Source organism: Equus przewalskii, chromosome 1, assembly GCF_037783145.1.
Source record: "Equus przewalskii isolate Varuska chromosome 1, EquPr2, whole genome shotgun sequence".
Taxonomy (NCBI): domain Eukaryota; kingdom Metazoa; phylum Chordata; class Mammalia; order Perissodactyla; family Equidae; genus Equus; species Equus przewalskii.
In genome coordinates, this window is record NC_091831.1 from 56,946,725 (window position 1) to 56,974,366 (window position 27,642).

Genomic DNA, 27,642 nt, shown 5'->3' on the forward strand with positions numbered 1-27,642 from the left:
CCATGTACATGGATTGGAAGAATAAACATAGTTAAAATGTCCATACTACCTAAAGCAATCTACAGATTCACTGCAATCCCAATCAGAATCCTAATGACATTCTTCACAGAAATAGAGCAAAGAATCCTAAAATTCATGCGGGGCAACCAAAGACCCCGAATTGCTAAAGCAATCCTGAGAAAAAAGAACAAAGCTGGAGGCATCACAATCCCTGATTTCAAAATGTACTACAAAGCCATAGGGATTAAAACAGCATGGTACTGGTACAAAAACAGGCACCCAGATCAATGGAACAGAACTGAAAGCCCAGAAATAAAACCAAACATATAGAGATAGCTAATCTTCAACAAAGATGCCAAGAACATACAATGGAGAAAAGATAAGTCTCTTCAATAAATGGTGTTAGGAAAACTGGACAGCTACATGCAAAAGAATGAAAGTAGACCATTATCTCATGCCATACACAAAAATAAACTCAAAATGGATCAAAGATTGAAGGTAAGTCCTCAAACCATAAAAATCCTGAAAGGTAATATAGGTAGTACACACTGTGCTCGCTTCGGCAGCACATATACTAGAGGTAGTACACTCTTTGACATCGAACTTAAAAGTATCTTTTCAAATACCACATCTTCTCAGATAAGGGAAACAAAAGAAAAAATAAACAGTGAGACTTCATCAGACTAAAGAGCTTCTGAAGGCAAAAGAATCTAGGATCAAAACAAAAAGACAACCCACCAATTGGGAGAAAATATTTGCAAATCATATATATGACAAGGAGTGTCATATATATGACACCCCATAATGTGTAAGGAACTCACACAACTGAACAATAAAAAACAAACAGCTTGATCAAAAAATGGGCAGAGGATATGAACAGACATTTTTCCAAAGATAGAAAGATGGCCAATAAACACATGAAAAGATGTTCAGCATCACTAATCATCAAGGAAATGCAAATCAAAACTACACTAACATACCACCTTCTACCTGTTAAAATGGCTGTAAACACTAAGACTGAAAATAACAAATGTTGGAGAGAGTGTGGAGAAAAGCAAACCCTCATACACTGCTGGTGGGAATGCAAACTGGTGCAGCCACCATGGACAACAGTATGGAGATGCCTCAAAAAATTAAAAACAGAACTACCATATGACCCAGCTATCCCACTACTGGGTATCTACCCAAACAACTTGAAATCAACAATCCAAAGTAATATATGCACCCCTATGTTCATTGCAGCACTATTCACAATAGCCAAGACATGGAAACCATCCAAGTGCCCATTGACTGAGGATTGGATAAAGAAGATGTGGTATATATATATATAATGGAATACTACACAGCCATAAAAAAGACAAAATCATCCCATTTGCAACCACATGGATGGACCTGGAGGGAATTATGCTAAGCGAAATAAGCCAGACTGAGAAAGACAAACACTGTATGATTTCACTCATATGTGGAATATAAACAAACACGTGGACAAAGAAAATAGTTCAGTGGTTACCAGGGGAAGGGGAGTAGGAGGTGGGCACAGGGGGTGAAGGGGAGCACTTATGTGGTGACAGACAAGAAATAATGTACAACTGAAATTTCACAATGATGTAAACTATTATGAACTCAATAAAAAAAATAATTTTTTTAGCTTATGAATTTTCAATTTGGGCAGGGCTCCACAGGGAAAACTTGTCTCTGTTCCATAAAGCATCAGCTGGGAACTGGAGGATCCACTTTGAAGATGGCTTATCCAAATGGCTGCCAAGTTGAGGCTGGCTATCAGTTCCTCTACAGGGACTGATTGGCTCCCCCACAGCATGGTGGCTGGATTCCAAGAACAAGCTTTCCAAAAGACCAGATGAAAGCTATTGCAGCATTATGACATAACTTCAGAAGTCACACAGCATCACTTCCTCTGTAGTTACAGGCCCACTCAGCCAGATTCAAGGGAAAGGAACAGAATCTGTTGATGGGATGAGTGTAAATGACACATGAGAAGAGCAAGTGAGTTGGGATGTATTGTTGGAAAAGACAATCTGACAAAATGCTCTTTATCAGATTGAGGAAGGTCTCTTCTATTTTTAAGGTGATTAATTTTTATAATTAATCAATGTTGAATTTTGCCAAATCCTTTCTCTGCATCTATTGAAGGATCATGCGGTTCTTCTCCTTTATTCTGTTATTATGGGAAATTACACTATTGACTTCAGATTGTTAAACAATTTGGCATTCCTAGGATAAACCCAACTTGGTCATGATATAAACTTTTTATGTATTGCTAGATTTGACTTGCTAGTATGTTGTTAAGGACTTTTCCATCTTCGTTTTTGAAGGATACTGGTCTGTAATTTTCTTTTTTTGCGACAACTTTGTCAAGTTTGGGTATCAAGGTTATACTAGCATCATAAAATGAATTGCAAAGTGCTGTCTTCTAATTTCTGGAAGTCTGTATAAGATTATCTCTTTCTTAAATGTTCAATAGAATTATATATATTATATCTGTGGCAGGCGTCCCACATATAAAGTAGAGGAAGATGGGCACGGATGTTAGCTCAGGGCCAGTCTTCCTAGCAAAAAGAGGAGGATTGGCAGCAGATGTTAGCTCAGGGCTAATTTTTCTCAAAAAAAAAAAAAGATTGGCACCTGAGCTAACATCTGTTGCCAATCTTCTTTTTTTTCCTTCTTTTCCCCCAACCCCCCAGGACATACTTGTATATTCTGATCCTTTTGGCTCTGTTATGTGGGACGCTGCCTCAGCATGGCTTGATGAGTGGTGCTAGGTTCGTGCCCAGGATCCAAACCAGTGAAACGCTGGGCCGCTGAAGTGGAGCATGCGAACTTAACCACTTGGCCATGGGGCTGGCCCCTTGGTTGTGATTTTTGAGGCATCTATGCCTTACATCTAAGTTGTCAAATTCCTTGGCACAGAGTTATTTAGAAATCTCTTATTATCTTTTTAATATCCATAGGATCCACAGTAATGTCCTCTTTATCATTCTTGATATTGGTAATTTTTGTTTTCTTTTTTAGTTATTAATTCAGCTAGGGGCTTACCAATTTTGTCGATCTTTTCAAAGAATCAACTTAGGAGGTTTTTTTTTTAAGATTTTATTTTTCCTTTTTCTCCCCAAAGCCCCCTAGTACATAGTTGTATATTTTTAGTTGTGAGTCCTTCTAGTTGTGGCATGTGGGATGCCGCCTCAGCATGGCTGGATGAGCTGTGCCATGTCCGCACCCAGGATCTGAACCGGCAAAACCCTGGGCCGCCACAGCAGAGTGTGCGAACTTAACCACTCAGCCACGGGGCTGGTCCAAGGAGTTTGTCATTTTCTCTGTTGTCTGTTCTTTATTTTGTTGATTTCTGTTTTAACTGCAAACCACTGTTGACAAAGCAGAGTGATTTTTGCAAAAACATAATCAGACAATTTTATTCCCCTGCTGAAACTTTCAAGGGCTTCCCATTGCGTTTAGAATAAAAGACAAAATCATTACCATGTCCTAGAGAGACCTACCTGATCTGGCCTTTGTCTACTTCTCCAACCCCACTTGTTACTACTTCTTCACTCATGATACTTCATTCATGCTGGCCTTCTGACAATTCCTATGTCAAGCCAAACTTTTTCCTGTTTCAGGGTTTTTGTATGTGCTGTTCTCTTCACCTGGGCCATTCTTCCCCCACAACTCTTTGCATGGCTGTTTCCTTTTTATCCTCCATGTGTCAGCTTAAAGTTTAGCACATCAAAGAAACTTTTCCTTGACTTTTTTTTTTTGAGGAAGATTAGCCCTGAGCTAACTACTGCCAAACCTCCTCTTTTTGCTGAGGAAGACTGGCCCTGAGCTAACATCCGTGCCTATCTTCCTCTGCTTTATACGTGCGATGCCTACCACAGCATGGCTTTTGCCAAGCGGTGCCATGTCCACACCTGGGATCCGAACTGGCAAACCCCGGGCCACCAAGAAGCGGAACGTGTGAACTTAACCACTGCGCCACCAGGCCAGCCCCTTCCTTGACCATTCTAAAGTAGCTCTCTGATCCTTACACCCTACACTTATCTCTATCAGGCAGCCTATTTACTTTCTTAATAAGTACTTTCCACAAACTGTAATCATTTTATTGATTGGTTTATGTTTATTGACATGTTCAAATTTATTGACACGTTAAGAGTTTCATGGGGCCAGCCCCATGGCCTAGTGGTTAAGTTCAGTGTGCTCTGTGCTCTGCTTTGGAAGCCTGGGTTCAGTTCTTGGCGTGGACCTACACCACTTGGCGGTGGCCATGCTGTCGCAGTGACCCACATACTAAATAGAGGAAGATTATCACAGATGTTAGCTCAGGGTGAATCTTCCTCAAGCAAAAAGAGGACAATCGGCAACAGATGTTAGCTCAGGGCCAATCTTCCTCAGCAAAACAAAAAAGTTTCATTTGAATAGGATACAAGTTACAATCTTTTCTTTTTTTCAATTTAATTGATTTTTGCTTAGGTTTTATTGGCTTTTTTTTGGTGGGGTTTTTTTGGGGGGAGGGGTGAGGAAGATTGTCCTTGAGCTAACATCTGGCCAATCTTCCTCTATTTTATATGTGGGACACCACCAAAGCATGGCTTGATGAGGTGGTGTTTAGGTCTGCACCCAGGATCTGAAGCTGCAAACCCCAGGCCGCCAAAGTAGAGTGCGTGAACTTAAGCACTACGCCCCTGGGCCAGCGCCAGCAACAATATTCCTCCAGCAAAAAGAGGAAGACTGGCAACAGCTGTTGGCTCAGGCTCAGTCCTCCTCACTAAAAGAAAGAAAAAGGACCGTAAAATAGTACCTATCTTATAGTATTGTTGTAGAGAGAGAGTTAAAGGCATCAAAAGTGCTTAAAACAAGGCATGGAGGGGCCAGCCCAGTGGCATAGTGGTTGAGTTTGCACCCTTCACTTTGGCCGCCTGGGGTTCGTAGGTTCAGATCCAGGGTGTGGACCTGGCACCACTCATCAGGCCATACTGTGGCAGCATCCCACATAAAATAGAGGAAGATTGGCAAAGATGTTAGCTCAGCGACAATCTTCCTCAAGCAAAAAGAAGAAGATTGGCAACAGACGTTAGGTCAGGGCCAATCTTCCTCACAAAAAAGAAGCAAGACATGGAACATAGTAAGCCCTCAGGAAATATACATGACTTATTATTTGTCATTGATTTCTAGTGCCTAACATGGTGTCTGCTGTTCATCGAATGGATGTGAGGAACTGTGTAGAGTATACGGTTGCTACACAAGTGTGTCAGATATCATTGGCCCAACTCTGCAAGGCACTCATATAGTGCAACTCTGCACTACTCATATAATATAGATTTTATTATATGCCATTTATCCTGGCTCAAATTAGCAACCAGAAATTTCTGTGAAACAAACCAAATGACTTTACTTCTAAATTGCTCTTTCCATGGATTGTTTGTGCCTCATTTCTCCCTACGAGAATATTCCTTCTTCCCCTTAGTAAACATCACTGAGCACCTATTGTGGTGTCACATTCTGTGCTCCTTATAGGGGATGAAGGCATGGCTCTGCCCTTGAGAGAACCAATTAGGGGACATAGATAAACAGACAGTTACCATAAAGTGTGGTGCATACTCTATTAGAGAAATATCTGGTGTTAGATACAACTGGGCATCCAAATCAGACTGTAAGTACAGCTAACAGACCTCCCAAGGTAACCCCCCATAATGTTGATACAATACCTGGCACACAGTGGGCACTGAATAAATGGATGTTGAGTACTCTGGGGGAGAATGGAGTAAGATATTACTATATATACCCACTAACCTTTCCACCTCCAACAGGCAACCATTGAGAGCTCGGAGTGATATCTCACTTATCAATCCCTAGACCAGACCACTGTCCCATTTTATAGATCAGAGGACTGCCCCCACGGAAAGGCAAGAAAGGAGGAACAATGGAGATCAAAACAGCAATAGTCAGTCTTCAAATGGAAGACAAACTGGTAAGATGCACTTTGGGTTATCAATCTGAAATAAATCAGATATAAATCCAGTCATTGTTTTAAATATTCTTCCATTCTGACCACTTATGTTTAGCATTTGTGCTTCAATAAAATAAATAGTTAAAAGAGAAAAAATTGTTGAAATATAAATAAAATTTATTTTTAATATCCTATGTATTCTATAGCAGACATAGAATGCAAATTTTTATTTAAAAAAATATTCACAATCCTCTTTTATTGATAACATAACTGAGATACTTATTTTATACATTTAAATTATCTTGAGATTTGATAACAATAATTAGCTACAGTATAGCCCAGAAATAAAAATATACAAAATAGTTTTAGGAACACATGTATTTCTACCTGAAGGTACACTTATAAATCATACAAAGATACATATTTATTTTAAAATAAAGACTTTGAAAATGAAACCAGTTCATCTCATTTTTACCAAGGTATGACAAGAAATCTTTTATGCAAAAAAATAAAAATTGAAGCAGAAATAACACTTTAAACTTAGTTTTCTAATGTCTTAAAAATAATATCAATTCTACAAATCACTATTACTGAGGACAGAACTATAACTGTTCTCTCATTTCTGTCATGCTTAAAATAAAACATAAAAAGTACTCTAAACACAATAAATGGAATTCTTATATTTTAAACCATTTTAATATAAAGGAGAGCAATTCAAACCATGTTTTACATTTCTACTTAAGTTTATATTGCACTAAAATTATTTTACATGGAAGAACTAGTTGATGTATCATAATACCTTAGAAACATCCTGTAACATTCACATCTATATTAATGGATATTCGATGGTCCACTTAAATAAATCTTCTAGTATACACCAAATCATCTAACAAAAACAAGTCTATAATGCTAATATGTTTTAAGAGCAAAGATATTCAGTATTTATTATTACTGACTTTGGGAAATACATTGACTTTTAAAAACATATTTAAATCACTTATAGTACCTGGTAATAACATTTGAGCAATACCCGAAAATTCTCCATTTATTGTTGAGTCTCTACGTGGCTACTTTTTAAATACAACATTTATTTTATTAACAAATGAAGAGAAAAAGTGTTTGTCCTTTTATCCAGTGGAGCAGAATTACAAGAAAAGAGATAAAAACAATACTTCATTGCTGGCTTCTAAGCTACGTTTGATATATCTTAAAAATTCAGTTCTCATCATTCTGCTGCAATATAACCAAACTTGTTTATAACAACAATAATAATAAACAATGCTAGAGTCTTTGAAAATAATGATTACAATTAAAAGCTTGGAACAGCATGATAAAGCTAATGGAAACCTCCTGAATCCCATTTTAAGTCAGTTCTACTTCCAAATAACTCTTTAAAATGGTTTCAAATAACCTAACTGATTAGCCAGCATCAGCTTAGGAATTTCTTTCAATGTTCTAAGGTATAACTTTTGGCATCAAAAAGGATAGTAAGCACTTTTGATTTGTGATGAATAAAAAAATCAAGTACTAAAATACCAGTGGTTCCTGTGACAGGGTAAATATCCCCCTTCAAGTAAAGTTCTCCTCAAAATTAAAGTAACATTTTATTTCTTCCTCTGAGAGTTTATTAAAGAAACGAAATCATGATTTGTTTTAGTTGAGGTGAAAAAACTGCTTCATAAGTTCATACGTTGTGAAAGCCACTGCTTGAGAGGGAATGCAGCGAATGTAATTAAGAGATAAACCACGATATAATCCTTTTCGAATTCCATGGTGTCCATAGACATACTTCATAGTCTCCCGCATAGTACTGAAAGACAACGGTTAAATGATGACACCCTTATGCCCACTCGTGAAGAGACAATTTCAAGATCGATAGCAGAATTTTTAAAAGAAACCAAAATGCTATCTTTAATAGCTTTTGGAAGGCAAGTATTAAAACACGCTAAAAATTCAATGAAAGAGCAATTCATTCCAAACAAGTACAAGCATTATGCACAGATTTGTGGGGCTCATTAATACAAGATATTTTGTTTGTACTATGCCTCTGACATTTATTGGCAATACTATTTCATAATAGTTCAACTATCGACGTAACCTTTTGAAAGGATGCATGAGCAGTTGCTCTTTAACTTTTCATTTCAGCTCAAGTTCTATACTACACGCAACTAGCAAATGATTATAGAACTGACACCTAAAGGACTATCTTTCAGATTTCAGTAATACTTTCCTATTTCAAAGAGTGTTCTTTCCTCTCAAATCAATATTTTGGGCTGTGCTTTTCCCTTTTATTAGGCAATCCGGACTGAAATCTTCAAAAACTCTTTTGGGTAAACAAAGGCAATTCAAGGTCCTGAACAAATGTTCTGCTCTTCCCTTGAGGGACAACACATCACCAATCAAACAGAATGATTCTAAATCTCTTTAGATTAGAAAACTCTAGAGTTGTACTGTGTAACGATGGGTAGCTACTGAGCACTTGAAATGTGGCTAGTCCAAATTGAGATGTGCTGGAAGTGTAAGATACACCCTGGATTTCAAACGCTTAATATAAAAAGAAGGATGCAAAATACTGAAATGATAATATTTTAGATACGTTAGGTTAAACAAAAATATTTTTAAACAATTTCATCTGTTTCTTTTTATACTTTTTTAAATGTGGCCACCAGAAAGTTTTAAATTACATATGTGGCTCATATTATATTTATATTTAACAGAGCTGCTCTAAAGTGAAGTTTTTAATAGGATTGGGACATGATTAAAATCTTATAAAGTTACCAAAATATACTATAGGAGAAAAAATGGAAGATCTTGACTACTAGTGAGACCACAGTCCTATCTCCCTACTTAAATATTACATTTCTAAAGAAAATGAACAGTAACAAATGGAGAACTTACAGGCACTTTTCAAATTCTGGAAGAACAGTTCCTAATTGCATTCGCCGACGAGTTACATCAAATGGGTAGCTAAAAGATGAAAAAGGCAAGAGGACTTAAAAATGATTTTTAGTTTTCAACTCAACAATTATTGAATACAAAGCCCTATATATGCTAGGAAATAATGTGTTCCTATTCTCTTATTGTTTTGTCTAATCTGGGAGTTCAGGATATAGGCACATGAATACAATCAAATAAAAATACAGTGATCTCTTTGCCTTTGCTTATGTAGTTCCCTCAAATTAGATGATTCTTCTCTCCCATTGGGTGCAATATCAAGTTCTAGTCACTCCTCAAGGCCAAATTAAATGGCACTTCCTGAAGAAATAAACTGAGTGCTTTTCATTGTTGTAACCCTACAGGGTTTCTCAACTTTGGCACTATTGACATTTTGGGTTGGATAATTCTTAGTTGTGAGGGGATGTCCTGTGCATTGTAGGATATTTAGGTGCAGCCCTGGTCTCCATCCACTAGATACCAGTAACATACCCCGAGTTGGGATAACCAAAAATGTCTCCAGACATTAATAAATGTCCACTGGAGGCACAATTAACCCATTGAAGAACCACTACCCTAAGAGTGATATTCAGCAAGTCCCCCTGTACACAGTAGACCAACAAAAACTTTTCTTTAAGGGCTAAAATTAACAATACAGAAAACTGCACTTAGAGGACAGAGAACATTCTACGTAAAAAGATTGCCTGATTCTCTAACTATGTATGGCAATGGATGTTAGCTGGACTTAATGTGGTGATCATTTCGCAATATATACAAATATCAAATCATTATGTTGAACACCAGAAACAAGAAATATGTTGTATGTCAATTACACCCCAATAAAACTTTTAAAAAAGCAAAAGAAGATTGCCTGAAATGAAATATACAAAAGTAATCTCTTTTGGGAGTGAGATCCCAGGTGATTTTTTAAAATTAGTTTTATTTGCTAATATTGACTACTTATGTCAGGTGCTGTGCTAAACAATTTATGTATATTATCTCATTCCATCTTTACAAAAATTGCATGAAGTAGGTACTGTTATCCCAACATTAAGATAAGAAAACTGAGTCTTAGAGACATTCTCCAGTGTCAAAAAGCTGCTTTCTGCTTTCGTATTCAAAGCTCTCCATGGTACATAATATATAAATAAGTGATATATGACAAAAATAATTATGTACTTTTATATTGATTTAAATTTACTATGAAATAGTTATAATAAAAAAATACCCATATACAACCAGACAGTGTAAGAAATAACATTACCAATAGATGAAGCCCCCTACGCATCTCAATAGCATCTCTAGGAATTATTTTTTAACAAGGAGTAGAGAGAAGAAAAAACTTTATGGAGATAAAGGGACCAAAACCTCAACTTGAAGGATTCAGCTTCCAAGCTGGAAAAGATCTATGTGAATAGAAGGAATTGATTAATAGAGAGAATGTAAGAAGACAAGGTACAAGGATTAGAACCAGGGAAATAACAATAGAAAAGAAATAAAATAGCATTCTAGGCAAAGTTCTCAAGTAAAAAATGACAAGACTTAGTGACTGTTTGAATATGTACAATCTGAAAAGTGATTTCAAGGCATTATCAAGACTAGAAAATTAACAGTTATCAATAACAAATAGGAAAGTTGGGAACTGAGGATTGTCATGAAGAGGAAGACAAGCAAGTAATATATAAATTATGGAGTTTACATTAATGGCAGAAGTCCAAGTAGAAAGATCCAAGAGCTTGCTAGAGAAGTAATGGCGTCAGTAATGGAGATTTAAATAGAATTGGTTATCTGTACAAAGGTGACCGTTGAAACCATAAAGATAAATGAGTTATTCTAGACATTTATGGGAAGAGCAGAGCACTGAAGTCTAGCTAGGCCTTAAAAATCAGCACAGATAGGTAGGAGGAGGACATGAATCAGCGAGATACTGATACTGGGGAGGATGATCACCAAGAAAGGGCACTATTACAAAAACCAAGGAATTAGAACAATTGGAAGGAGGGTAAAAGAAGTGAGAAGGAGCCACTGGATCTGTTAAGAGTCAGTAGGTGTAGAATACAGTTTAAGAAGAGAAGTGGGAAAGAGAAGACAGATTCTAGGGATCTAAGTTGGAAAGGAATAATAAAGAAAAGGGGCAATAAAACCAAGAAGAGAATCAGAATAGCTAGAGGTGATCATGTCTCTGCAAATGAACAAGTTTCCACAGCCAGGTTTCCAAAGTCCATCACACACCTTTTCTTCTTTACCTTCAACCTAGTATGATCTGCTCCCACACGCAAGTACACTGAATCTGCTTTCACAAAGGTAACTATTAATTGTAAAATCCAGTGAACACCTTATTTTTCAGTACTTATTATTTTCAGTACTTATCTTACTTTGACTTTTCTTTTTCCATTGGATACTCTTTGTTGAGTCTTTGTGACACTACTACTCCCTGTTATCTTCCTGTTTTTCAGGATACTTTTCAGTCACAGAAAGCTTTTCTTCTTCCTGTTCCTGAAAAGTTCCTGCTTCTTAGTATTCCAGCCTCTTTTCATCTCATCTACTCAATCTCTCTTGGTCTAGAGAAATTCCCTAAGCTGCCTTCCTAATTACAATATAGTAATATCTTTATCTGTGTTCCCACTACAGTTTATATTAATATAAAACTCCATTGTATTGCTAACTGTCTTAATTAGTCTTAGTATAGGCTTCTTGAGGCAATAACTTTGCTTTTCCTTCAGTGAACCTCCCAATGTCTAATAGACTGTCTGGCACAAAGTAGGCCTCCAAGATTTAGAGCAAGAGAAGCTGTACCTACACACACACACACATAAGATAAATGGCTCCAATTTCAGAAACTTCATACAGGCAAACTCATGAGAAAATATGAAGACTATACTTAGTGTTCCTTTCTAGCTTTCTTTTTTCCTTTCTTTTAAATGAATCCACAGGAAATTGGGTAAGTTCAAACTAATTTGGTCAATTTGGTATGTAATTATTTATTATATGCTTAAAGTGCAGGTACATCTGAAAAAATATATTAAATTAATACTTATATCTTGCAAGGGATCCCGTATTTTAATAATCTATTAGAAAAAATAAAATAAGTAACCAATGCTGAAAACCAGGATTGGGTAAATGTAATTTGATTGAATTAAGTTGATGAAGAAACTTACGATATTGTCTGTGCTATTGCTCCAGCAACACCACCACAAAGTAAGTTTATGTGAGTTTTCAAAACTAAGACATTAGGATTGTCTGATGAAGGTCTGCCAAGGAGGGTAGGAGCATAGGAAAGCCCAACACTCTTTAAGGTACCAAAAGTAAAAAATGAAACACCTGAAAAACAAAATATAAATTCACCACCATGCTTAAAGGAACACAAGCTGTGAAAAGACACCATTTCTTACCTAAGAACCAATTAACTCAAGGAACTAACTATGCATTTCCTAACTTCTGATGCTTGTCTTAATCTAAAATAAAAAGATTTAATTAATGTTTATAAGTAACACAAAGATGACAAAATTACCACCTATAAAAATTATAGCATTGGTTTTCACACACTAATATATACATCAGTTCACTGAATAAAGGCAGTAGTTGAGTATAATGTCACATTATATACGAATAGAATTAAATGGTTTTGCAAGGTTTCACATGAGTAAAAGCTAAATTCATGATTAATAATTATAAGTAAATATGATAACTTATATTTACAATAATGATGATGGCAATAATGTAAGATAGGAGCAAAAAATTCAGATGTGACAAAGCATTGTTATTTTAACTTAGTGTCTAATTTTTCCTCAAGGAAGAGTTATGTCCATGAGGAAAGTGTTCATATTAGCTCATAAGACAAATGGAATCTAATAAATATTATATTAAGTTATTGATAATATTCAGTTGGTGCTTGCTGAACATTTACATGATTTTATAACAGACTCGTTAAAGTCATACATTAGTAAAATCAAGAATAGAATTCAAGGGGGCCGGCCCCATGGCCAAGTGGTTAAGTTCGTGTGCTCTGATTCGGTGGCGCAGGGTTTTGCCAGTTCAGATCCTGGGCACAGACATGGCACCGCTCTTCAAGCCATGCTGAGGTGGTGTCCCACATAGCAGAACTAGAAGGATCTACAACTAGAATATACAACTATGTACTGGGGGGCTTTGGGGAGAAGAAGAATTTAAAAAGAAAAAAAAAAGGAAAATTGGCAACAGATGTTAGCTCAGGTGCCAATCTTTAAAAAAAAAGAATAGAATTCGAGCATTCCTATCAACAAAGCATTACTCAAGATATCTTGATATCCACTAAATTTTTTTTTCTTTTGAGGAAGATTAGCCTTGAGCTAACATCTACTGCGAATCTTCCTCTGTTTGCTGAGGAAGACTGGTCCTAAGCTAACATCCATGCCCATCTTCCTCTACTTTATACGTGGGACGCCTGCCACAGCATGGCTTGTCAAGTGGTGCCATGTCCGCACTCAGGATCCGAACCAGTGAACCCTGGGCCACCAAGGTGGAACGTGTAAACTTAACCACTGTGCCACCGGGCTGGCCCCTCCACTAAATTTTAAAAACATATTTAAAAAGATACTTGATGCTTAAGAGCAAATAAGCACTAACAAAAATTCAGTCTATGATAATACCTTAATGTATGCATTTATTCTTTACGCAAAATTTTTATAATTTATAGTATTTTGAAATGATGATACACAATTTTAGACTATTCATATACTTTTATATTTGGGAAATCTATTCCGAAGACTTCATCTTAAATACAGAAAATGCTCATGACAAGAAAATTCATAGCAAATTAAACATAAGTAGGGAAAAAAACAGAAATACCTAAATGAGGTGGAATGATCTTCAGTGAAATATGACACAATTTTTAAAAACGATGTTTGTGAAGAGTATTCAAAAATATGAAAAATATTTGGGAAATGGGGAAAAATTAAGAAAAAATTATATATATACTGTAACTATGTAAAAATATATTTTAAAAACTGAAAACTAAAACCAAAAACATTAGAAAGAGATGAAGATATAGCAAAAGATTAAAGAGTTCTGCTTCTAGCATAACGACAGTCTAGGTATTCTGAGGGACTCTGTCACTGCAGAACAACTATATCCATTGCTGGGCTTGCAAAAAGATGAGAAGGTCTCCAAGAATCCCCAACACTACCACCTCCCAAAAATATAGCTGGAGTCCCCACGGGAGTTTGGGCCCATGAGAGAGGAGGAGTGACTCTACATATTGATGCCAATAGCAGCAGAGCCATTGAGATGGATCTGACTACTGGACCTACAGAAAATGGAATCACTGGGTCTGAAACTCAGAGATTAAGATCAAGTAATAAACTCATAATTAAAGACTACCAAGCATAGGAGGAGGCAAATAAATTTATCTATTTATAAAAGAGGGGGCAGTAAGGATTCAGAATACGCAAACAAGATAAGAAAGGAATACAAAGAAATACTAAAAAAAAAGCAACAAGTGGAAATCAAATAGCAAGGTACACAAACAACTCCAAATAAATCAATAATCACAATAACCACTAAGTGGGCTAATTGGCAATTAAAAGATTTTACAGACTGGATTAAAAAATATCCAACTATATGATGATTACAACAGAAAAAACATAAAGACATGGAAAAGTAAAATTAAAAAAAAGACATACTAGTCAAATATTAACTGGAATCTGGCCAAAACATAATTATGAATGGGAAGGAATCTGAACAATGACAACATACCAGATGATATTAAGAAAGTTTCATAATGATATTGGTTATGCTTTAAAAAATAAGCATAGAGAGCTGAATATTGAAATATTATAGATGAAATAATAAAGTAGATTTGCTTTAAAACAATTTGAGATGAGGGTGGAGGGAGTAATTAGGGGTATAAATGAAACGAGATTGGTCATGAGTGGACCACTGTTGAAGCTAGGTGATAGATACATGCTGGTTCATTATACTATTGTCTACTTTTGGATATATTTGAAAATTTCCAAATTTTAAGGAAAAACAAACAAATGAATAAACTCAAGGGATGCAGTTAAGGCAGTATTTAGAAAAAAATGCTTTTATTAGGGAAAAAAAAAACCCAAAGGTTGAAAACTACTGAGGTAAGCAACCAATTGAAGAATAAACCCAGAGAAGGAAGGCGATAAGTAAGACACGAAAAAAGATCAATGAAATGGGAAATAAAGGTAGATTAGATAAGAGGAAGAAAGCAAAAATTAATTCTTTGCAAAATCTGATAACTGATAAAACAAATAAAAATGAAAAAGGGAATATGACTATAGATGAGCAGATGTAAAAAAGAAAAGTGAAGAAATAAGGAAAACCTTTTGCCAAAAAAATTGAAAACTAACACAAAACAATCAAGCTCAAAATGGTAAAGAAAGGTATGAATTACCAAAAATGACTCAAAAGATAGAAACACTAAATGGTCCTACAACCATTCAAGAAATTAAACCAGTATTTAAAATTCATCCCACAATGAAAACTTTCAAGAAACAGATTATTCTTATCATCTTATACAGGTTCTTCCTGAGGATGGAAAATGAGGACATACTCTTCAACTCATTCCATGAGATCTATATAACCATGATACCCAAACTACACAAGGATATTACAAGAAAAGAAAAGTACAAGCTAATTTCATATGAATATAGATGTAAAACTTCTAAAAGTAATTCGTAAATTGAATCCAATAGGATATAAAAAGATCATTAGGGAGCCAGCCCGCGGCCGAGTGGTTAAGTTCTTGAGCTCCGCTTCGGAGGCCCAGGGTTTCCCCAGTTCGGATCCTGGGCGCAGACATGGCACCACTCATCAGGCTATGTTGAAGCAGCATCCCACATGCCACAACTAGAAGGACCCACAACTAAAATATACAACTATATCCTGGGGGGATTTGGGAAGAAAAAGCAGGGAAAAAAAAAAAATGATTGGCAACAGTTAAAAAAGAATTCATTATATCATAACCAATTTGGGTTGAAATTAGAACGTTTATTAATGTCATTCATTAAATTAACAGATTAATGGAGAAAACTATGTGATTACTCCTGTAAATGCAGGAAAAAGTGTTGATAAAATTCAACACCAATTCAGAAAAAATTCTTACCAAAACTTCCTCAACCTGATAAATGGTATATATTACAGTAAACATTATGCTAAATGAAGAAGTATTAGAAACACTCCCTTTAAAATCAGTAATGAGCCAAAATGTCTGGTATCATCACTTCTATTCGCTTTTGCAATGGAGGTCCTTAGCTAGTACAGTAAGACAAGATAAACACAAATAAATGAAGAAATAAGGATTAGAATGGAAGTAAGAAAAATGATATTATTTGCACAGGATGTGACTGCCTACACAGAAAACCCAAAGCATCTATAAGTAACACGATAGCTGGCTATAAAATCAACAAGTAGGATAACAGTTAACTGTAAGATCATATAAAAATTGAATCAAGCAATAAACTGAAAATCTAATTTTCTAAAAGACACAGCAAAGTTTATAAGGTGTACATGAATATATCTAACAAACATGTCCAAGAACTGTATGAAATTTCATTCAAAATCCCAAAAAAGATTTTTGTACAATATCAAAAGCTGATTCTAAAATGTACATGGGATAGCAAAATATCTATAGACCTTACATTCTTGAAAAAAAGAAGCATAAAGTCCAGGGACTTGTCCTACCAAATATAAGGACTTACTGTAAAACTACACTCCACTGCTTTCTAAGAAGCAGCACTGCAGACCACCGGGAAAGTCAGGACTGCTTCATAAGTGGCTCTGGGTCAAACGGTTGTCCTTGAGGAGGAAAAAAGTAATTCTAGACGGATTAGGGGCTAATTGTAAAATGCTAAACTTGAAAACTGATTCTTAGACGAAAATAAAAAAGTCAGGTTCTGCCACATTTGAAACATACCTGCATATGGAGCCATTCCTAATATAGTAGGCATCAGGCCTCTGTAGAATCCAAGGAAACCGCCTTCCTTTTGAGTGAAGAAAAGTTAGAAGTGAGACTGCATGGTGCTCATTATGATAAATATCAAAGAACAAAAACATACATTATAATGGAAAAATTATTCTGGGACCCACCCTGAAACACAGATATATTTTCATTATTATTATTATCAATAATTTAAATAAAAGAATAATTATTTAGATAATATTCAAAATATTTGCCTAAATATAAAAGGACATGTTAGATGAGAACAGTAAATATGAAATACCTTTGCATAAATTGTTTTGAACGCATGGATAATTCCCGTATAAGTGTGTTCCCCTTTCACCTGGAATGCTAGGCGTACTCTAACCATGTCAAGAGGGTAAGTGCAGATAACTGCTGTCATACCTGAAAAGAAAGGAGAAACTTAAATGTGCAAGAAGTTTTTTGACATATATATATATATATATATATATATATATATCCTATCATTAATAGTGCTCTCAAATTATAGCAATGATGAAAAACCAATGAAATAAAGGCAATACTACTGATAGAATTATATATAATATCACCAGCTGAAAAATAACAGTGTGAGTAAAGGGTCAGTTTGTAAAATCTTTTCAAGTTCTTCCCACTGTGAAGTTTTATTGTTAGCACCAAATTAGTACAGTGTAAGTGGATCATGAGTATTTTGTCTATTCTATTACCTGTCTATTCCCAGGTAAGATATCAGAAAGGGAAAACGGACTATCCCGATAGCACTAGGCAAGCTATCTGACTTTTTACTTATTTTCTCTAGTCCTGAAATGGACAGATGCTTTATCTACCTAAGGAATTCTTATAAAAATAAAGGTATTTTTTTAAAAAACTTCAAAGCAATCATTATTTTCTTTTCAGAATTAAGGTGAATTTGTTATTGACTAAACATAATAAAAATATAAATGTTCAAAGTCATAGAAACAATTCATTATTTAGGGATAAAAATCTCCTGATAGGTAAATTTAGAATTAAGTTCTAGATTTTTCACCAATATATGTTTTCAAATTTCATAAAGTATCCAGCTGAGTTATTTTCTAAGTTAATGAAAGAGGAGAAATAACAACAGACTCCGCAGAAATAAAATGGATTATAAGAGAATACTACGAAAAATTATATGCCAACAAAATGTATAACCTAGAGGAAATGGATAAATTCTTGGACTCCTACAATCTCCCAAAGCTCACTCAAGAAGAAGCAAACAATTTGAACAGACCAATCACAAGGAAAGAGATTGAAACAGCCATCAAAGACATCCCAAAGAATAAAACCCCAGGACCAGATGGCTTTCCTGGGGAATTCTACCAAACTTTCAGAGAAGATTTAATACCTATCCTTTTCAAGCTATTCCAAAAAATTAGGGAGGATGGAACACTTCCTAACACATTCTACGAGGCCAACATCACGCTGATACCAAAGCCTGACAAGGACACCACAAAAAAAGAGAACTACAGGCCAATATCGCTGATGAACATAGATGCAAAAATTCTTAACAAACTTTTGGCAACCAGAATTCAGCAATTCATCAAAAGGATCATACATCATGATCAAGTGGGATTTATACCAGGGACACAGGGATGGTTCAACATCTGCAAGTCAATCAACGTGATTCACTACATCAACAAAATGAGAAACAAAAACCACATGATCATCTCAATAGATGCAGAGAAAGCATTCGACAAGATCCAACATCCATTTATTATAAAAACCCTCAATAAAATAGGTATAGAAGGAAAGCACCTCAACATAATAAAGGCCATATATGACAAACCCACAGCCAACTTCATACTCAACAGACAAAAACTGAAACCCATCCCTCTCAGAACAGGAACAAGACAAGGGTGCCCACTTTCGCCACTCTTATTCAACATAGTACTGGAGGTGTTGGCCAGAGCAATTCGGCAGGAAAAAGAAATAAAAGAAATCCACATAGGCAACGAAGAAGTAAAACTCTCGCTGTTTGCAGACGACATGATCTTATATATAGAAAACCCCAAAGAATCCATAGAAAAACTATTAGAAACAATCAACAGCTACAGCAAAGTTGCAGGGTATAAAATCAACATACATAAATCAGTAGCATTTCTATACGCTAACAATGAACTAACAGAAAAAGATTTCAAGAACTCAATCCCATTCACGATCGCAACAAAAAGAATAAAATACCTTGGGATAAATTTAACCAAGGAAGTCAAAGACCTATACAACGAAAACTACAAGACCTTCGTGAAAGAAATTGACGACGACATAAAGAGATGGAAAGACATTCCATGCACATGGATTGGAAGAATAAACATAGTTAAAATGTCCATACTACCTAAAGCAATCTACAGATTCAATGCTATCCCAATCAGAATCCCAATGACATTCTTTACAGAAATTGAACAAAGAATCCTAAAATTCATATGGGGCAACAAAAGACCCTGAATTGCTAAAGCAATCCTGAGAAAGAAGAACAAAGCTGGAGAAATCACAATCCCTGACTTCAAAACATACTACAAAGCTACAGTGATCAAAACAGCACAGTACTGGTACAAAAACAGATGCACAGATTAATGGAACAGAATTGAAAGCCCAGAAATAAAACCACACATCTATGGACAACTAATCTTTGACAAAGGAGCTGAGGGCCTACAATGGAGGAAAGAAAGTCTCTTCAACAAATAGTGCTGGGAAAACTGGACAGCCACATGTAAAAGAATGAAAATCAACCATTCTTTTTCACCATTTACTAAAATAAACTCAAAATGGATCAAAGACCTAAAGATTAGGCCTGAAACAACAAGTCTTCTAGAAGAGAATATCGGCAGTACACTCTTTGACATCAGCTTCAAAAGAATCTTTTTGGACACCACAACCCCTCACATGAGGGAAACAATAGAAAGAATAAACAAATGGGACTTTATCAGACTAAAGAGCTTCTTCAAGGCAAGGGAAAACAGGATTGAAACAAAAAAAAAGCTCACTAATTGGGAAAAAATATTTACAAGTTATTTATCCAACAAAGGGTTAATCTCCATAATATATAAAGAACTCACACAACTCAACAATAAAAAATCAAACAACCCAATCACAAAATGGGCAGGGGACATGAACAGACATTTCTCCAAAGAAGATATACAGATGGCCAATAGACACATGAAAAGATGCTCATCATCACTAATCATCAGGGAAATGCAAATCAAAACTACACTAAGATATCACCTTACACCTGTTAGAATGGCAAAAATATCCAAAACCAAGAGTGACAAATGTTGGAGAGGCTGTCGAGAAAAAGGAACCCTCATACACTGTTGGTGGGAATGCAAACTGGCGCAGCCACTGTGGAAAACAGTATGGAGATTCCTCAAAAAATTAAAAATAAAACTACCATACGACCCAGCTATCCCACTACTGGGTATCTACCCAAAGAGCTTGAAGTCAGCGATTCCATAAGTCCTATGCACCCCAATGTTTATTGCAGCATTATTTACAATAGCCAAGACATGGAAGCAACCTAAGTGCCCATCAACAGATGATTGGATAAAGAAGATGTGGTATATATATACAATGGAATACTACTCAGCTGTAAAACAGAACAAAATTGTCCCATTTGCAACAACATGGGTGGACCTTGAGGGAATTATATTAAGTGAAATAAGCCAGGCAGAGAAGGACAATCTCTGTATGAATCCACTCATATGAGGAATTTAAAAATGTAGACAAAGAGAACAGATTAGTGGCTACCAGGGGAAAGGTGGGGTGGAGGGTAGGCACAAAGGGTGAAGTGGTACACCTGCAACACGACTGACAAACAATAATGTACAACTGAAATTTCACAAGATTGTAACCTATCATTAACTCAATAAAAAAAAATTCTATTTTTATAAAGTACCAAGGAAATGTATCTTCAGTGTAGAAACATTAGAAAATATAGACAATCAAAAAAATTAAATATATATATATTCATCCTTCAGTAATCACCACTTAAATATACATTCCAAACTCTTTATACATGTGCATTTACACAAATATAAACACACACATTTAAAACTTTTTATAATGTAATTCTATTTCATAGTTAATTTTTATACCTCATTATACTGTGAACATCTTTCCATGTGAGAAAAATATTACCTGGATGTATCGTAACTTAAAACAATCTTCTTAGACATTTAGGTTGTCTCCATTATTTATTATATGATATTGTAATAGCAAATAGTGCTTTGGTGAATGTCCTTATAACTAAATATTTTTGTTTATCATTTCTGTTACAGATAAATTCCGAAAACAGAATCATTAGGTCAAAGGATAAGGTTTTCAACAGAAATTGCTCTCCAGAGGACTGTGCCCATTTATAATGTCATCCATTAGAATAAAAGTCCAATTTCTCTGACTTCTCAGATGTATTAGATACTTATTAGGCAATTAGAATATTCAATTAGACAATTTTCCCAACATTTGATCATTTGATGGGGAAAAAGCATTTTCTCTGTATTATTGTGGCTTGCTTCTCACGTGACTTTTTTCTTTCTTTCTTTCTTTCTTTTTTGTTTTTTGGCAGTTTTATAACCTGACAATCAGTGGTCAGTTCTCATCCACATTCTGTAGTTTTGAAAGTGGTTACATATCTGGTACATTAGGTGAATCCTCATTACGTTTCCTGGACACCACCACACAGACGCAGTATGAAACATTCCTTATTCCTTTGGCCCAGATAGTTTTTTTGAACCTGGTATCAATGTGCATATTTGGAGCTCCCATCTCCTGCATGGCAGATTTCTGGATCTCTCTGAGTACCTGAGGGGCACGCTTCCTGAAGCCCACTCCATGAATACACTTTTGAATGTTGATGGAATATTCTCTAGTCTCTACATTATGGCTGGCTGAACAGCTTTTCGTCCTGCCACCATTCTTTACAGGAACAATTCTGCTGGGCTCAGGTTGAAAAGGAAGAGCCTGAGGTATTGTCATGACTTTCTTTCTCTATGTGGACTTTTATTTATTTATTTATTTTGAGGAAGATTAGCCCTGAGCTAACTACTGCCAGTCCTCCTCTTTTTTGTGCTGAGGAAGCCTGGCCCTGAGCTAACATTGTGCCCATCTTCCTCTAGTTTATACGTGGGACGCCTACCACAGCATGGTGGGCCAAAGAGTGCCATGTCCATACCCAGGATCTGAACCGCTGAACCCTGAGCCACCAAGAAGCAGAATGTACGAACTTAACCACGGCGCCATCGGGCCAGCCCCCTGTGGACTTTTAATAGTATATTTTTAGCATGATAATTTCATCTTTTTATTCATCTTACCAAACGAAAATATAATTTTTTTGCCACAACTTTTACTCAGAATAGCAAACTAGTCATGTAAAAGCAGCAATTTAAAGTGATTTCTTTGGGGCCATCCCCACGGCCTACTGGTTAGGTTTGGCAAACTCTGCTTTGGCGGCCTGGGTTCATTTCCTAGGACAGGACCTACACTGTTTGTCAGTGGCCATGCTGTGGTGGTGACCCACATACAAAATAGAGGAAGATTGGCACAGATGTGAGCTCAGAAAGAACCTTTGTCAAGAAAAAAGAGGAAGATTGACAATGGATATTAGCTCATGGTGAATCTTCCTCAGCAAAAAAATAATAATAAAGTGATTTCCATATTCTTGACCTAATTTAACTTTTTAGTTTTAAATTTTTTAAGTATTTGTTTAATTTTATTTAATAGACCTGAGATATCTTACCACATTTACTCAGCAAATGCTACTGTAATTTTACCTTCATTTTTATCAGCCCAGACCTAAATCTATACTAACTCTGAGTTCCTGCTGCTCTCCTAAAAGATCTAAATCAGTTTGCCATTCCTTATACATGAATTACAAAAGAATGTTCTTTCTATATGGTCTAGGTATCTTTCATGGCATCTCTAACTGGGTGATTATGACATTATCTCTAAGCTAAAAACCTACACAGCTAATATATGCAAAACATGCCACTCTTAGTTCTCTCTTGAGTGACAAAAACTCAGTTCCTTCAGACAATGAGCAGAAAGTCTGTTTGAATGATATGTTAAGTAATGTAATTTAATTTTAAATACAAGCAATAATTTGGAACTAGATTAGTCTAATGGTGGTCAGAACAGGTTAGACTCATGGAAGAAAGACTGATATATGATTGGCTTACCTGTGGTTTAGCTGTAAGTGATATTTTAAACTTTCTTTTTTTCAGTTTGCATACAGCAATAAAGACTATCTACTATATGCCAAACACACCAAACCAGGCACTTTACAAACATGACCTCTGATCCTCACATGCCAAACACCACCACCAATCCCACAAGGTGGACATTATTAGTCCTGTTTCCCAAATTAGAAAATTAGGCTTAAAGGAGTTAAGTAACTTGACCAAACTCATATAGTTTCTGTATCTTAGAGTAGGATTTGAATCTGTGTTCTGGCTCATATCATGACATACATTGCCTTTCCTGTAATTTTGCTTCCTTGATAAATATTTGCTTAGTACTTTCTAAACTTAAATTTTTAGTTCAGAAATTCCATCAGTCCAGTGACTGGAAGTGTCAATTCCCCATTTCAGCCAATTTGATTGTGAGCTGTTCATCTGAGCTATTTGTTTTCAATCTATTCATTTTCAGACTATTTAATATATTTATTTTCGTTAAAGATTTTACTTTTCCTTTGTCTCCCCAAAGCCCCCCAGTACATAGTTGTATATTTTTAGTTGTGAGTCCTTCTAGCTGTGGCACGTGGGATGCCACCTCAGCATGGCTTGATGAGTGGTGCCATGTCCACGCCCAGGATCCGAACTGGCAAAACCCTGGGCTGCTGAAGCAAGAGTGTGCGAACTTAACCACTCGGCCACGGGGCCGGCCCTAACATATTTATTTTCTACCTGTTGGTATTCAAACCAGCCATGTCTGGAAGTCAAGGCAGTGACTTTTCTAAATGGCTTATTTTAAGCTGAATCTAAACTAATGTAGTACAAACGTGGTATTCCTGAAACAAGGTTTGGCAATAACATTACATTTAAATCATAGCAAATACCTTATTATCCAGATATTTATAAAACTACATATTTTATAGGTTGGCTTAATTTTTTGCAGCAGCTGAAGATTTTGCAAGGGAAAATTTTAGAAAATACAATTAGGAGAGACTACCTATAAGTAAGTTCCATCTTTATTGGAATGCTTCATATTAAAAAGTTTAACAAATATAAAAGAGAATCCAAAGGCTGACCATTTTAAGGCTGGATCATGCCAACACAATTTTGTTTAACATCAGATTTTGCTAGGATTTTCCCAAGTCATCATTATCCATCTTATTTTTAAAACATCTGTAAATTTTTACAACTCCTATATTTTTTTTCTATTCTCTAATCTTAATCAATTTGGTTTTGCCTCTCCTATTTGCTCTCTCTGATCCCATTTATTTCTTCTCTCCTTCTCACACGCTCCTATCCTTCTCATTGTCTTCTTACTGGCTTCAAGTGGCTTAACATGAAATAACCGTGAATTAACAGAGGTCAAAATGATACATTGGTGGAAAGTGAGTACATCCAGAAATTTGTATAAGGTAAAAGAGGCATAACTTAAAAGTTGCAAGACCATGAGTCAGGCTGAGGAATTGGAATAATCTAATTGTACATCAGAGAATGGTAAAAATAACGCCAATGATTACTGGAATGCTAAACTCATGATCTACTTTTGCAAATTTTAAGCCAGTTCATTTTAGCATATTTTTATATAGTATATTTCTTTTTTGTTTGTTTGTTTTGTTTTGGTGAGGAAGATTGGCCCAGAGCTAACATATGTTGCCAGTCTTCCCCTTTTTGCTTGAGGAAAATCGTCCCTGAGCTAACATCTGTGCCAATCTTCCTCTCTTTTGTAGGTGGGACACCACCAGAACGTGGCTTGACAAGTGGTGTGTAGGTCTGAGCCCAGGATCTGAACCCATGAACCCTGGGCCACCAAAGCAGAGCATGCAGACTTAACCACTACACCACCAGGCCAGCCTCACGGTATATTTCTTTTAAATTTGAGCAATCAACCAAATCTTCCTAAATAAAAACAAAATCTTTTAACAAGGATGTAAAAATTACCAAGGTGCTGGGGCTGGCCCCGTGGCCGAGCGGTTAAGTTTGCGCACTCCGCTGCAGGCAGCCCAGTGTTTCATTGGTTCGAATCCTGGGCGTGGACATGGCACTGCTCATCAGACCACGCTGAGGCAGCGTCCCACATGCCACAACTAGAAGGACCCACAACAAAGAATATACAACTATGTACCGGGGGGCTTTGGGGAGAAAAAGGAAAAAATAAAATCTTTAAAAAAAAAAAAAAATTACCAAGTTGTTGTTTTTCGGTTGTTATTCAATATTCCTAAAAGCAACTTAATGATTTAAATGTAATTTTAAACATTGGAATGTAAGGAGAGGATTCTTAATAATTTTGCCCTCTGATAAATCTTGAAAACTACTTAATGATTTTAAATGTTTATTTATCTTTGGAAAGAGGGAGAAGTAAGAAATATTTTTCTGATAATCATATTTTACCCTTCACTCTAAGTATAAAATTATGAAGCCCTCTACAGGGCTGGATTTAAACTTGTAGAAACTCTAAATGCAGAAAAGTTTATAATGTCTTGCATTGTTCAAGCTAAAAACAATACTACACTATAAAGTAAGTTTGAGGATATCTAACTACGTTCTGATTTTCCTCACAATGACTATGTCAATGCTTTTTAAAAATACCAAATGTCCCTACTTTGCTGGGGACCTAAGCATGTGCATAGTCTACCTGCCAAGAAATCCAGCACTAGCATTATTTTCTTGGTTTTCTCATTTCAGCTAATTTATTTTTTGTTTTTCAGCTATTTACTTCTGACTTATGGTCAAAATTGGTCAAATGGTCAAAAGAGGTTAAGAGTATGGACTCTAGAGTGAGCCTGTTTGAATTCAAATCAGGCTCTACCACTAACTAGCTGTGTGACCTTGAGCAAATGACTTAACCTGGCTTTTAGTTTCACTATCTATAAAATGGATGTCATAATAAGTAGCTACTCAAATTAGGGTTTTATGAAGTTTAAGTGAGTTAATATATAAGCAAATGCTGAGAATAATCTCTGACACATAATAAATATTATATCCAAGTGTCAGCTATTATTATTCTCCTAGTCTATTTTTTTCATTTTTTGACCCTTTCCTTTAAGACCCAAATCATTTGTCTCCTCTTTTCACCAAAATTCCTCCACTCCCAATCTCTTTTTCCCTGCACATCAATCCTCAAGAATTCAAATAAAAAGAGAAGCACAATCAGAGGAAAGTGAAAACTCAGTTTGACTGCTAGTAATCAGACTGACATATATATCAGTCATGTAGAGGGTGACTGGAATTTTCAATTCGTAAAGCTAGTGTTTCCCATTTCAGTCCTTTTTCTATACTCACACATCTCCTCCTTACTATTCTACCTAGCATGGCTTTACAGGAAGGCCAAAAAAAGCCCTCCAAGTCCAAATAAGGAAAATCCGAAACTACTTACCTCAAATAGTGGTGGTGATAGTTTTCCTCTTCCCTCATTTTACAACTACAATCCAATACAAAGATCAGAATGCTTTCACCTCCCAGGAAGCAACAAGACTCAATCAAGCTGAGATGTGCATGCAATTTCTGTGTACGTGCAAACTTCTCTTTTCCTCTCTTCAGTCAAGAAACTGAGGACTTAATGATGAATCCAAACTGACTGAGACTGCTTTTCCCCTAAATTCTCATGCTTTTCTTATCTCTATAGCATAGAATTCCAGGAATTGTGGTAACCCAAGAACATACGTTGATCAGCAATTAGATTTTGCTGATTTGGAAAGCTTAGAAGCACTCAACATTACTTTCCATAATCACTGTCTACTTAAACAAAAAACAAACAAGCAAAAAAAACCTCTGGTTGCAAATCATATTTCTAACCATGATACGAAAGACAGATAATCCTTGGTCATTAAAACTTTGAAGATCATATTCTGAAAATATGGTAAATACAGTTTTTTAATTCTGCTACAGCAAGAAGCATAAAGAACTTTTCTTTTTTTTTGAGGAAGATTAGCCCTGAGCTAACATCTGCCGCCAATCCTCCTCTTTTTGCTGAGGAAGACTGACCCTGAGCCAACATCCATGCCCATCTTCCTCTACTTTATATGTGGGATGCCTACCACAGCACGGCTTGTCAAGCAGTGCCGTGTCCATACCCGGGATCCAAACTAGCGAACCCCGGGCTGTTGAAGCAGAATGTGCGAACTTAACCGCTGCGCCACCGGGCCGGACCACATAAAGAACTTCTTAACAAAGGAACTAACATCACAAGGAAGAGGCAATAGAGGGAAGAGAGGAGTGAACAGAAATTGTGTAATACAGGGTTGGAGTAGAGGAGGATCTCAACCTTAATCAATCTCCTTCCTCTTCAACTTCTCAATGAATATGGAGGTAGATTTGAGTTTTCAGAGATTACTTCCCTCCCAACTTACCACCACCCTCCCCTATCTGAGGCTACCACAGCGGGAGCAGCATCCAGAATTTATGAATACATCCAAAGAGATTGAAGTTCAACCAAAAATACATGGATTCTAAGTACACACTTTAGACAAAGGAAGGGCTCCATGCATCACAGATATAAAAGCTAAGCCACAAAGCTAAGAAAATTGATCTAGAGTAGATGTCCAAGGGAGTTCAATTCTACTACATCCGATCCTTCAGGAGCATATCACCACTTAAAGCCTGATGATTAAATATCAGTCATAAAT

At 36.0% G+C, this 27,642-nt stretch overlaps 1 protein-coding gene and 1 long non-coding RNA gene across 2 annotated transcripts in view; one reads left to right on the forward strand and one right to left on the reverse strand.

Annotated features, from left to right (window-relative positions):
* The first annotated feature begins 1,908 nt into the window (after positions 1 to 1,908).
* LOC139074379 (uncharacterized) lies at positions 1,909 to 21,249 on the forward strand. Its single transcript, XR_011523939.1, has 3 exons — positions 1,909 to 2,086; positions 5,820 to 5,980; positions 21,131 to 21,249. It is a non-coding gene; the product is annotated as an uncharacterized lncRNA (long non-coding RNA).
* SLC25A16 (solute carrier family 25 member 16) overlaps positions 6,114 to 27,642 on the reverse strand; it is a 39,646-nt gene continuing 18,117 nt past the window's right edge. Inside the window, exons 5-9 of the mRNA XM_070564270.1 lie at positions 17,122 to 17,243; positions 16,815 to 16,881; positions 12,052 to 12,214; positions 8,858 to 8,926; positions 6,114 to 7,769 (exon numbers count right to left, since the gene is read on the reverse strand). Of these exons, the coding sequence (XP_070420371.1) occupies positions 7,613 to 7,769; positions 8,858 to 8,926; positions 12,052 to 12,214; positions 16,815 to 16,881; positions 17,122 to 17,243 (578 nt within the window). The 3' untranslated portion in view covers positions 6,114 to 7,612. The remainder of the gene's footprint in view (positions 7,770 to 8,857; positions 8,927 to 12,051; positions 12,215 to 16,814; positions 16,882 to 17,121; positions 17,244 to 27,642) is intronic.